The sequence below is a fragment of the Pan paniscus genome, chromosome 11, assembly GCF_029289425.2.
Source record: "Pan paniscus chromosome 11, NHGRI_mPanPan1-v2.0_pri, whole genome shotgun sequence".
Lineage (NCBI taxonomy): Eukaryota > Metazoa > Chordata > Mammalia > Primates > Hominidae > Pan > Pan paniscus.
Window position 1 is genome coordinate 82,923,838 of NC_073260.2, and position 14,592 is coordinate 82,938,429.

At 37.2% G+C, this 14,592-nt stretch overlaps 1 protein-coding gene across 4 annotated transcripts in view; it reads right to left on the reverse strand.

Moving 5' to 3' along the window:
* Window positions 1–14,592, reverse strand: part of GKAP1 (G kinase anchoring protein 1) — a 78,972-nt gene that overhangs the window by 26,271 nt on the left and 38,109 nt on the right. For 3 of the 4 annotated variants that reach the window (XM_034967502.2, XM_063593989.1, XM_003810293.5), the window contains 2 exons: window positions 14,536–14,558; window positions 3,077–3,229 (listed from right to left, as the gene is read on the reverse strand). In XM_034967502.2, the coding sequence (XP_034823393.1) occupies window positions 3,077–3,229; window positions 14,536–14,558 (176 nt within the window). The remainder of the gene's footprint in view (window positions 1–3,076; window positions 3,230–14,535; window positions 14,559–14,592) is intronic. The other variant, XM_034967503.2, reaches the window with a different exon arrangement.

Here is a 14,592-nt window from a genome sequence, read left to right on the forward strand (position 1 = left end):
CCTGTAGCCCCTCTGTTTTGGCCAATTTCTCCCATTTGGAATGGGCGTTATTTACCCAATGCCTGTACTCCCATTGTATCTAGGAAGTAACTAACTTGCTTTTGACTTTATAGGCTCAGAGGCAGAAGGGACTTGCCTTATCTCAGATGAAACTTTAGACTTGGACTTCTGGGTTAATCGTGGAATGAGTTAAGACTTCGGAAGACTGTTGGGAAGGCATGATTGTGTTTTGAAATGTGAGGACATGAGATTTGGGAGGGGCCAGGGGCAGAATGATATAGTTGGGCTGTGTCCCCACCTGAATGTCATCTTGAATTATAATAATTCCCATGAGTCCAGGGTGGGATCAGGTGGGAGATAATTGAATTATGGGGGTGGCTTCCCCCATACTGGTCTTGTGATAGTGAGTGAATACTCATGAGATCTAATGGTCTATAAGGGGCTTCCCCCTTCACTTGGCACTCATTCTCTCTCCTGCCACCCTGTGAAGAGGTGCTTTCTACCATGATTGTAAGTTTCCTGAGGCCTCCCCTGCCAAGTGGAACTGTGAGTCAATTACACCTCTTTCCTTGATAAATTACCCAGTCTTGGGTATTTCTTCATAGCAGCATGAGAATGGACTAATACGCTTGGATTGTACATAAAATTTGGAAGTTGAGGAAAGACAGGAAAACATTAAATTTAATTCAATGCCAGAAAGAACCTCACGAGTACGTCAGGGTAGGCAAGGATTCCCCACTACTGAGTCGAAAATAGATTTTCCATAAGAAACAGTGTTATTTATAGACAAACCTTATTGCTGCATTAGAGTAAAAAGTTCTTAAAGCTTCTCCTGTATACCATATAACACAAATGTTAATAGATGGTGTTAATTTACTGTAAGACTGAATTTACCAGTCTTTGTAGTAAACAAAGCGATAACATCCATTGAAGAGAGGAAAAGATGGAAACAGATGGGAACCAGATTATTCGAATTTGGAATGGCTATTGTAGGAATTTGTCAAATTTAGAAAGAGATCAATCAAAGGACTGTTAAGTAGAAATGAGACTATGGCAAAAGTTACATAGTACTGATTTTCAGATGAGAACATTAGCAGTGTTTTTAAAAATACTTTTTAAATACCTGGTGGCTGGAGAATTAAAACAGGCAAGGCAGACAATATTGTGCGAGCCAGTGCTACATACTGGCAAGAAAGGAATCACAGAAAATTAAGGAAGTAAGGGTAAAGTGTTCATGGGGACATTAGTGAAATTACTACAAGTTTCAAGCTAGGAGAATTGATGGATTGGAGGTCAATATAGGGTCAAGAACAGGTTCATAGTTAAGACGATGTAAGAGACTAGTGGTTTTGGTGATAAAAATAAATGCAGACATAGAGGTCTGAGAGGTAACACACTTTCTCTGTATGATGGAATTTAAGATGTGGCAGTGAGGATCTTGGAGTAGGTCTCACCTCTTCCTGGTCCCATATATCCAGGACTGGGGTATGAGGAGAGAAAGCATCTTTTTCTCCCTCAGATAATATATCTTGGGTAACACTGGTTTGTAGCAGAGGCTGGCAAACTTTTGCTGCAAAGGGTCCAACAACAAACATCTTAGACTTTATGGGTTTTATACAGTCTCTGTCACATATTTTTTTTTTTTTTTGAGACGGAGTCTTGCTCTGTCATCCAGGCTACAGTGCAGTGGTGTGATCTTGGCTCACTGCAGTCTCTGACTCCTGGGTTCAAGTGATTCTCCTCCTCAGCCTTCCGAGTAGCTGGGACTACAGGCGCCCTCCACAACGCTCAGTTATTTTTAGTGGAGACAGGGTTTCACCATGTTGGCCAGGCTGGTCTCGAACTCCTGACCTCAAGTGATTCGCCAGCCTCAGTCTCCCAAAAGTGCTGGGATTACAGGCATAAGCCACAGCACCCAGCCATATTCTCTCTTTTCTAATTTTTAAAATTATTTATTTAATTTTGAAACACAGTCTTGCTCTGTCACCCAGACTGGAGTGCAGTGGCACCATCTTGGCTCACTGCAACCCCACCTCCTGGGTTCAAGCAATTCTCGTGTCTCAGCCTACCACGTAGCTGAGATTATAGGCATGTGCCACCATGCTTGGCTAATTTTTGTATTTTTAGTAGAGATGAGGTTTTGCCATGTTGGCCAGGTTGGTCTTGAACTCCTGGCCTCAAGTGATCTGCCCGCTTCAGCCTCCCAAGTTCCTGGGATTACAGACGTGAGCTACCGTGCCAGGCTCTTTTCTCTTTTTAAGTAGTATTTTGAAAATATGAATGCCATTCTTAGCTTACAGTCCTTATAATAACAGACCACTGACCAGATTTGATTCATGGGCTATAGCTTGCCCTGTTGTAAAGGATAAAATTCTAACTTCTTAGTTTCACAGAAAAGACATTTATGACATAAATCTAATCTATGTCTCCAGTCATGTCATCCCACACTTGCTTAACTGTAAACTTCTTAGTTGCAGAATTTTTCAGTTTCCTAAACATTTGGTCTAGGGCCTTTTATATTTCAGGACGTCTGTTCTCTCAGTTCCCTTAGACCCAAAGTCTTTCTCTATTTCTCAGTTTATACAGTTCCTCACTATTCATACTGCATCCCAAATGTCACTTTTTATATACCCACCACAATTCACCCAAGCAGTGATCAATTACCTTTGCTATTCAAAACCTCTTTTTTATTGTTCATGTCTCCCTTAAAGTTTTCATTTGTGCTGAATGATGATCCTTTTACAGGTCTACCTCTCCATATCCCCACAACTCTGAGTGTCTAAGGGAAGAAAGGTCTTATCCATCTTCGTGTTTCCACTCCCTCATACGAGTGCCTAACAGTACATAGCTTATGGCACATGCTCAGCAAATAGTCATCAATGAATGAACTAGTCATACAGTATGAGTATACTTCATACTTTTTAATATGAATACCTTTGCGTGATAATTACTAAGATCATATCCTAAACTACTACTTTATACAATCATAATTTGATTCTACTGCTTACTTGTTTAAAAAATAAAAGTTACATTTCAATTTCACTGTGATTTTAAGAGAATTTTCTACTTTACATGCCTGGTTGTGTTCATGAGCTGTACAATTATCTGTTCCATTATATTCTGTAAGCTGTTCTCTTCGTTTTTCTCTAATAAGAATTTTATGAACATCATCTTCCAGTCTATTGAAGAATCCTCCATCATGTGATAAAGTCTGAGAAGAACTCAATTCCTGTCAAAAATGAATTACGATTTACTATCATTCAACATGCACTGATATGCATTTAATACACCTAGTCAACCACAAGAAGGGATATGCATTTAGTACACCTAGTCAACCACTAGAAGGATAAAAAAAGAAAGAAAAATGACAGGTAAGAGACAATCAACGACTTGATCCTTCTCCATCTCCAGAAGATAAAACAGTAGAGACACATTTGGAAATTTCCTTTCATACTTCATATTTTTTGGACTTAGATATTGCTTTTTAAATTTGTTATTTATATACTGAACAACTCTCCAATTTAATGTGTACAAGACACTGGTTTTTTAATATATTCACAGAGTTGTACAACCATCACCCCAATCAACTATATAACAATTCCATCACCCCAAAAAGAAACTGTACCCATTAGCCGTCACTCCCCATTTCCTCCTAATACCTGCCACCCGCCCCAGGCAACACTAATCTATTTACTGTCTCTATAGATTTGCCTATTATGAACATTTTGTATATACAGAATAATCCAATATGTGAACTTTTGACTGGCTTCTCTGACTTAGCAAAATATTTTCAAGATTCATCCATATATGGCTTGTATCAGCACTTCATTCCTTTTTATTGCCAAATATCCCATTCTACATTTTATTTCTCCATTTGTTGGTTGATAGACATTTGGGTTGTTGCTACTTTTTGGCTATTATGAATTGTGCTTCTATAATATTCATGCACAAGATTTTGTGTGGACGTATTTTCAATTCTCTTGGGTATATACCTAAGAGTAGAACTGCTGGTGACTCTATGTTTAACCTTTTGAGGTATCGCTAGATAATTTTCCAAAGCAGCCCATCATTTTACAATTCCATCAGCAGTCAAGTGGGTTGCAATTTCTCCACATTCTCATCAACACTTGTTGTTATCTGCCTTTTTCATGATAGCCACCGGGTGTGAAGTGCTATCTCATTGCGGTTTTCAGTCGCATTTCCCTGACAGCGAATGGTGCTGAACATCCCTTTTGTGTGCTTATTGAAGATTTGTATATCTTTTTGGAGAAATGTCTTCTCAGATCCTTTGCCCATTTTTTAACTGGGTTACTTGTTTTTTTGAGTTGTAACAGTTCTTTATATATTCTAAATGTCTATATCTTATTGAATATGATTTACAAACATTTACTACCATTTCATGGCTTGTCTTGGCATATTCTTGATGGTATTCTTTGTATCACAGAAGTTTTTAAATTTGATGAAGTCCAATTTTATCCAAGAAACTACTGCTTAACTCAAAAATTTACTCCTATATTTTCTTCTAAAAGTTTTACAGATTTAGCTCATGTGTTTAGTTCTGTAATCCATTTTGAGTTAATTTTTGTACACGGTGTGAAGGGTCGAAATTCACTCTTCTGCATGACAATATCCAGCATCATGTGTTGAGAAGATTATTCTTTTGCCCTTTTAACTGCGTTGGGACTCTTGTCCAAAATCAATAGTTTGTTTCTGAACTCTTAATCCTATTCTATCAATCTGTAAATGTCTACTCTTATGCCAGTACCAGATTGTCTTGATTATTATAGTTTTATGTTGCTCAATCGTTTACACTGCTTTTTTTTTTTGAGACGGAGTTTCACTCTTGTTGCCCAGGCGGAGTGCAATGGCAAGATCTCGGCTCACTGCAACCTCTTCCTCCCAGGCCAGGTTCAAGCAATTCTCCCACCTCAGCCTCCTGAGTAGCTGGGATTAAAGGCATGTGCCACCACGCCTGGGTAATTTAGTATTTTAGTAGAGACGGGGTTTCACCATGCTGGCCAGGCTCGTCTCGAACTGCTGACCTCAGGTGATCTGTCCGCCTCAGCCTCCCAAAGTGCTGGGATTACAGGGATGAGACACTGCGTCCGGCGTTACATTACATTTTAAAATAATTTTTATATAAATTCCACAGGCCAACAGAAGATTTTTAAAAGATAAGATTTTTATCACTGTCTATCCAATTATATATTAGAAATTTTACATTCTCCAAGAAAAGGAGCATTTCCTCTTCAACATCCTGTTATGAAGACAGAGACTGAAGAAAACATTCCTCTCACTCATTGGTTTCACCTATGTCCCACATTCTCTTTTTTTTGAGACAGTCTCACTCTCACCCAGGCTGGAGTGCAGTGGCCCGATCTCGGCTCACTACAACCCTCACCCCTTTAGGTTCAAGCGATTCTTGTGCCTCAGCCTCCCAAATAGCTGGGATTACAGGCACATGCCACCACTCCTGGCTAATTTTTTGTTTGTTTGTTTGTTTGTTTGTCTGTTTAGCAGAGATGGGGTTTCACCATGTTGGCCAGTGGGTCTCAAACTCCTGACCTCAGGTGATCCACCCGCCTCAGCCTCCCAAAGTGCTAGGATTATAGGTGTGAGCCACCATGCCTGTCCCCACATTCTTGAACTACAGCTATTCACAATTGTATCTGTGGGCAAACGACCCCAAGGTTCAATAATTACTCATACTTTTCACTTCACATTATCTTAGAAAGTAAAGTGTTTGAAAAAAATTTATTTGTATACCAGTGCTTACTATATGAATGACATTAAAAATGGTTGTGCAACACTTTATATCTTGCAAAGCACTTAAACAAACATTACCTTATTTGAATTTCATAAACATCATGAGAAGTTGATGAGCAAGTATTATTTCCCCCCCAAGTAATTATGGCCTTAAGAATCCATGTGCGATTGCTAAGGGATACAGGCATAACTCTAAAATTACTGCTTCATAAAATAGTTCCAGTATATTCTTGTAAGATTTTATTTTACAGCAATAAATACAGAAATGCTAAAAACCACTGCTGAGCTTCTGTGGAAAGAATAACATACTGCTAGCAACTAATCAGCCTCTGGATTTCATATCACTAGAGATCATAATTATAATTATAATTCTAGCCAATGTCGCTGCTTGTTGATAGTTGCTCCCATTACCATCACATCATGCCTATCACAAAGGGCATTCTGTCCCTTAAGTATTTTTGAGTGAGGCACAAAGTTTCTTTTTGATCTAGAGATGGGATTTTTTTCAAAAGATACTGATAACAAACTATAGGGGGGAGAAAAGCAAAAATAAATCAACTACTACATCCCACACACACCAGAAAAAAAGATTAAAATATGGCAAATGTAAGAACATAAAATATTTAACATAATAAGTCTAGCCAATTCAATTTCAGTTTAATTCAAATTCTGCACACCTATTTGGTACCAAGCACACAATGAATAAGACAGTATGGTGCTTATGTAAGTATAGACATACAGATCAATGGAACAGAATTGAGAATCTAGATATGAGCCTTCATATTTATGATCAAATTTACTTTTTAAAAAGGTGTCAAGGTATTTTATTAAGGATATAAGAGTGTTGTGCTGGGAGAAGTGTCTATGCATATGCCACAATTCACAAAAATTAACTCAAAATATGGATCACAGACTCTTAAAGGAAGAACTAAAACTATAAAGCCTCTAGAATAAATCATCATGACTTGTGTTAGGCAAAGATTTATTTAATGAACACCAAAAGTACAATCCATAAAGTCACAAACTAGACTTGATAACAATTTAAAACTTTTGTGCTTCAAAAGACACAATTAAAAAACCAAAAAGACATCCCCAAAATATGTACATCTATTTTGTATCAATAAAAAATTAAAAAGAAAAGGCAAGGCATAGCCTGGAAGAAAGTATTTGCAAATCATGTATCTGATAGAGGACTTGTTTTCAGACATATAAAGAAATCATACAAATCAATAAGAAAATACACAAAAATGAGCAAAAAATTTGAATATATATTTCCAGAAGATATAAGAATGGCTGATAAGCATATGAAAAGATGTCTGAAATCACCAGTTATTAGGAACATGCAAATTAAAACTACAATGAAATACATTACATACCCACTAGAATGGCTATAATCAAAACGAGATAATATCAAGCGTTGGCAAGGATGCATAGGAGCTAGAACTCTCATATATTGCTGGTGGGAGTGAAAAATGGTAGTCATTTTGAAAAACAATTTGACAGACTCTTTAAAAGTTAGACATAAATTCACCATACAACCCAGCAATTTCACTCCTAAGTAACCACCTAAGAGAAATTAAAACATATCCACACAAAGACATATGTCAAATGTGCATAGCAAGCCTATAACCTGGTGAATAAACAACATTTATACAATGAAATACTATTCAGTGATACAGCTGAATTAACTACTGCCACATGCTACAACACGGATATACCTCAAAAACATTATGCTAAGTGAAAGAAGCCAAACACAAAGACTATACATTCTATAAGTCCATTATAGGTTACAAGAAACTGCAAATCTCTAGAGACAGAAAGTAGATCAGTGGTTGCCAGGGGCTGAAGGTGGGAGTAGGGATTGACTACAAATGGCTATGAGGGAATTTTCTGAGATTATGGAAATGTTCCAAAACTAGACTGTGTTTATGGCTGCACAACTATGAGTGAATTATATACTTGCAATGGGTGAATTTTATAGTATTTAAATTATAACTCAATACAGCTGTTTAAAAAAAAAACACACTTGATCCCACACCATTCCACTTAAAAACTAGAATATTACCTACAGACCTTATGGCCCATCTATATACTCTTCCCTTAGTCTCATCTTCGTGCCTCGACAAGGTAACCATTACCTCAACTTAGTGTTGATCATTTCCATGTTTTTGTTGTTTTACAGATGCATCACTAAATAATATAATTTCATTTTGTTTGGTTTCTTATCTTTTTATTATGAAAATTTTCATCCATATACTCTACATTTAGATTTAAGGATTTTCTACATTTAGCCCTCCTTTTTGGGCCTAGGTATTTTATAATAAAGTACAGTTATTATGATAGTTCATCTCGAAATTCTTTCACATGCAGCTATAAAAAACTGTCCAATTTAACCATATTATCATCATCATACCTAACAAAAATCATATTTGTTAACATCACCTTATTCCTACTTTATTATTACTATTATTATTTTGTAGACAGTTTTGCTCTAGGCACGTGCCATCACACCTGGCTAATTTTTCTATCTTTAGTAGAGACGGGGTTTTACGACATTGGCCAGGCTGGTCTCTGACCTCCTGGCCTCAAGTGATCCACCCGCCTCGGCCTCCCAAAGTGCTGGGATTACAGGCATGAGCCACTGTGCCTGGTCTATACCTACTTTACATTAACTCAAGATGGATTTAAGACTTAAATGTAAGACCTAAAACTACAAGAATCCTAGAATAAAACCTAGGAAATACCAATGGGGACACTGGCCTTGGGAAAGAGTTTATGACCAACTCCTCAAAAGCAATTGCAGGTCAGGCACGGTGGCTCACGCCTGTAGTCCCAGCACTTTGGGAGGTCAAGGTAGGTGGATCACTTGAGCCCCGGAGTTCAAGACCAGCCTGGACAACATGGCAAAACCTTGTCTCTACCAAAAATACAAAAAACTAGCTGGGAGTGGTGGCATGTGCCTGTAGTCCCAGCTGCTGTGGTGGGAGGATTGCTTGAGCCTGGGAGGCAGAGGTTGCAGTAAGCTGAGACCGTGCCATTGCACTCCAGCCTGGGTGACAGAGCAAGACCCTGTCTCAAAAAAAAAAAAAAGCCAATTGTAGCAAAAACAAAAACTGACAAACGGGACCTAGTTAAACTAAAAAGCTTCGGCACAGCAAAAGAAACTATCAATAGAGTAAACAGAAAACCTTTTTTTTTTTTTTTTTTTTTGAGACAGAGGCTGGCTCTGTTGCCAGGTTGGAGTGCAGCAGTGCGATCTCGACTCACTGCAACCTCCACCTCCCGGGTTCAGGCAATTCTCCTGCCTCAGCTCCTGAGTAGCTGGGACTACAGGTGCATGCCACCACACCCAGATAATTTTTGTATTTTTAGTAGAGACAGGATTTCACCATGTTGGCCAGGACGGTCTCGATCTCTTGACCTCGTGATCCGCCCACCTCAGCTTCCCAAAGTGCTGGGATTACAGGGGTGACCCACCGCGCCCGGCCCCTTCTTTTTTTTTTTTTTAAGAGACGAAGTCTCACTCTGTCGCCCATGCTAGAGTGCAGTGGTGCTATCATAGCTCATCCTGGAATTCCTGAGCTCAAATGATCTTCCTGCCTCAGCATCCAGAGTAGCTGGGACTACAGGTGTGCACCACCGAGCCTGCTAATTTTGTTTATGAAAATTTTTAGAGATGGGATCACACTATGTTGCCTAGGCTGGTCTGGATCTCCTGGCCTCAAGCATTCCTCTCACCTCAGCCTCTGAAGTAGCTGGCATTACAGGCGCCAGCCACCATGCCTGGCTCTGGGCTCGTCTTGTATATTCCCTGTCATCGCCCTAGATACAGCCATTTCTCCAACGAGTCCTGGTTCCTTTTATTGGAGAATGGTTTTAGAAACAGTAATCAATTTAACATCATAAAAATAACCTCATATTCTATGACCCCGATGTGATATGATAGGAAATATATCACACCATCTAGGAAATATTCTTGCCTCCCTCAACTCCTCAAGAAAACAACTTGATGGATGACAGAGCCTTGGCAGATGTTAAAAAGGAAAAAAAAATTTTTTTTGAAAGACAACAACTTGAGTTGGGCACAGTGGCTCACTCCTGAAATCCCAACACTATGGGAGGCCAAGGCCGGTAGATCACTTGAGGCCAGGAGTTTGAGACCAGCCTGAGCAACCCAGTGAAACCCCGTCTCTAATAAAAATAAAAAATTAACTGGGCGTGGTGGTGGGCGCCTGTAATCCCAGCTACTCGGGGAGCTGAGGCACAAGAATCGCTTGAACCCAGGAAGCAGAGGTTGCAGTGAGCCAAGATCGCGCCACTGCACTCCAGCCAGGAGGACACAGAGAGACTCTGTCTCAAAAAAAAAAAGAGAGAAAAGAAAAGAAAAGAAAAAAAAAGAAATGAATCTATCAAATCTCAAAAGCTAATTAACAGTTTATAAGAAATTCTGTAAAGCTATAACCCCGAGATCCCCAAGTAATCATGTGATCTCGCCTGAAGTGAAGGAACAGATAGCAGCTGAGAGTAGGGAGTGAAATGGAGAGTCCTAAAGCTGTCTAAATGCCTGGATCCAGTCAACTATGAGGTCAACTCTCCCCCTATTCTTCCATGATGTGGTTACATTAACCAAATAACTGTCTCTGTTTTGTTTATGCTGGATTGAGTTGGGCTCCTGTTGCTTACAACTAAAGAGAGCTAACAAATGTAACACATACAAACAAGGAAAGGCTTAGTAACAAGAATGAGCTCAACACACTGAGAAGAATAGAAAATAGGTTGAATCTTTAGGTAAAACCAGATTCTAGGTGAGATTTATTTAAAGCTAGATTAAATTTATTTGCTTTTAAAATTTAATAACCTAAAAAAAAGAAAAGAAACAAAATAAAAAATTTAGGCCAGGTGCAGTGGCTCACACCTCTAATCCCACTTTGGGAGGCCGAGGCAGGTGGATCACGAGGTCAAGAGATAGAGACCATCCTGGCCAACATGGTGAAACCCCACCTCTATTAAAAATACAAAAATTAGCTGGGCATGGTGGTGCACATCTGTAGACCCCAGCTACTCAGGAGACTGAGGCACGAGAATCGCTTGAACCCGGGAGGTGGAGGTTGCACCACTGCATTCCAGCTTGGCAAGATAGCGAGACTCCATCTCAGAAAGAAAAATAAAATTAATAGTCTAATTTGATTACTGGTACACTCCTGTGTGTTGGTAGCATTAACAATAGGGTTCATTTTTTTAGCGTATTTTTCTTTATTCTTTATTTCAATTGCACTCTGATCATTTATCATAATTTTAGAAATCAACAGATCCAACATTACTTTTCATAATATAACTAGGGCCTAAAGTGAATAAATTATTTGTCCACGCTCATAATCAGCTAAAGGTAGACATGTGGAGCATAGTGCTAAAGCACAGTGCTATAAGAAGGAAGTAGGTTGTAGAGACAGATAGGACTGGGTTTGTTCCCTGGTTCCTTTCTTCACACAGTCCTTTTTATTTTTAATATAATTTTTACATAAGTAGTACATGGACATGATAGAAAATTCAGAAGCTCATACTGTAAAAAGCAGGCAGGCTATTTCTCCTATCCCTCTGTCCGATATCTCCCCCACTGCCACCTTTGACAACCACTGTTACAGTTTCTTGGGTACTCCTCCAATGATAGTGCATTCAAGCATATTGAAGACTGGATCATTTAGACTTCAAGACATATGATGATCACTAAGATTTTTAAAACTAAAACCATACTAGAAGGACTGGAGTTTGGAAGGCCAGATAAAATTGGGACTAGAGAGAAATGAGTATCTATGAGATACCCTTCCTAACAGTTCTGGCATTTAAAAAGCAACATATTAAAAAACAAAACAACTTCAGTCCAACAGAAGAAAAAAGACTAAGAATCAAATAAAACTCCTGAAAAGGCATGATTTGTTGAGATTTTATAAAGAGGTATGTACAAGCACCTACTCTAGACAGAAGAAAAAAGAAATAATGAAATTAACCTGAGAACAAGTTTAACTAGCACCAAGAATATATATGCAGTTCAAGTACACCTCATCACCCATCAATAAAGTAAAATATTTTCCCTTCTGAATGTTATCCAATAAATATCTGATTTAAGGGGAGGTAGGTAAGAAGAATATTATTTGCCACAGATGTTAGGAACTTAAGAGTAGCCATGAAAAAAAAATCCCTTGGCCTAAGTAATATATTAAAGATGGAATGAATTAAGTTAATCATTCAGCATACGATGTTAACAAAACTAGTACATTTGTAGGAGCAAATAACATTTTGTTTGAGAGTTCAAATTGGAATTTTCTTTAGGCTTTTTTGGATTCTCTGTGGAAAAAAAGATCTTCTAAATTTCTAGATCAGTGGTATAACCGTTGTAACATTTAAATATTTAAGTCCCAGAAAGTAATGCCTCTAATGGAAATGGAACATAATTTCGGCATACTTTTAACAAGTATCAAAAGGTACACCAGTCAGAATGGCTATTACTAAAAAGTCAAAAAATAACAGATACTGGCAGGGTCACAGAGAGAAAGAAATGCTTATCCACTGTTGGTGGGAATGTAAATTAGTTCAACCACTGTGGAAAGCAGTGTGGCGATTCCTCAAAGAACTAAAAACAGAAATACCATTTGATCCAGCAATCCCATTACTGGGTATATACCCAGAGGAATATAAATGGTTCTATTATAAATACACATGCACACATATGTTCACTGAAGCACTGTTCACAATAGCAGACATGGAATCAACCTAAATGCCCATCAATGGTAGACTGGATAAAGAAAACGTGGTACATATGCACCATGGAATACTATGCAGCCATAAAAAAGAATGAGACTGTGTCCTCTGCAGGGACATGGATAGAGCTGGATGCCATTATCCTTAACAAACTAATGCAGAAACAAAAACCAAATACTGCATGTTCTCACTTTAAGTGGGAACTAAATAATGAGAACACATGGACACACAGAGGGGAACAAGACACACTGGGGCTTACCAGAGGGTGAAGGGTGGAAGGAGGGAGAGGATCAAGAAAAATAACTAATGGGTACTAGGCTTAATACCTGGGTGATAAAATAATCTGTATAACAAACCACCGTGACCAAAATTTACCTATATAATAAACCTACACATGTACCCCTGAACTTTAAAAGTTAAAAAACAAAAACAAAAATAAAGATAACGTGAATTACATATTCTTATAACCAAATTCTTAATATAGTTGTAAGGGAAATAAATCATAATTAGACTGTATTTACAAATGTGGAACTTAATCATTAGAAATCTTCAAAATGAATTTTATTATATATCAGATTATTTAACAAGACAGAACACAGCTCTAAAATTATAACGAAAGACAAGATATATTATTCTACATACAGAAGCTTGTTTAAATACAACTCATCTTTAATATATTAAATAGGTAGGATCTTGTCAGTTTGCATTTTTTGTCTTCTTTCAAATCAGGAAAGAAGAAAACGCAAGCATCAAACAGTTTATAGAGTTGTCTTAGGAGCAGGTACACCATGTGTATCTGCTTTCTTATTTGTATAACACTATCCCCCAAATAAATCAATGGACAAAAATAAATTGGAATCAGTTCAAAAGTATGTTTTCCACTTTCAAACATGGAATTAATATTCAGTCTATATATGTAGTCATTTAAATTTTAATCTAAAAAATGATGACAATGGTTTGCAAATAACTTTAAAAAAAATTGACCATCTGTTTCAACAACAAATCAATTCTGTGTTTGCATGCATAGTTAGGAACTAAATTATTAATATAATCACAAAATTATTTAGATGTGATTTTTTTTAAGAGATAGATTTCGTTTTCCTAGCCTGTCAAGCAAATGTTTGAAACAAACAAAAAAATGGTCAGAAGCCATATATATATATACACACACACGCACATATACATACACATATATATACATATATACACATATACACGTGTATATGTGTATATATATACACATATATATATACACACACACACATATATATTCTAAAGTGAAATCGAGGACCATCTGACCATAAAAAATTAAACAACGGAATGCCTAATAAGAACACATATATAATAGAAGAATAAAACTTTGAAATTATTACCTTAAAAGATAAAAATAATTTTAACATTTCATTAGTATCTTCCTCAATGTTAGAGCATTTTTTTAATAGCACAATCTCCCAACTAAAAGATTTGGAGAGGCTATACTATAGTATTTAAATAACAGAAACAAAAAACCCCAAATCCCCAACACCAGGAAGTGTAGGCTACACTAACAGTGAATGGTAAGAGAAGTATATAATCAGGTTACTTTTACCCATGAGTATATCTAAAGAATCACAGTTTATTTCAAACTTCCATAATTCCAAAATAATATGAGACATCTTCTCAGGATAAGTTTTTAATAAAGATTAAAATATAGAGTGAGAGATTAAACGACTTTTCTCTGAGATTTTAAGCTTGGCACACACAAAGTAACCTTTGGCTCATACACATATATATACAAATTAGGATGATAAAGCCAAATGATATTATGCTTCATGCAAATAATCTTATTTTTATTCTACAACAATGCATTTTACATCCTTATCTAATGGCAGAAACATGACTGGGTTCACTCAAGACAAACCTATGGGTTGTCCTTTAAATGATTATGTCTCAAAAAAGACTTACTGCTAAGTATTTAAGTATTATTCTTAAAATCATCAGTGTTTTCTACAAGATGGCTACAATAAGACTTACCTCAGTCTTTTTACTAATGTGATCTGTAAATGAAAAAGAAACAAAGATGAAACTTTA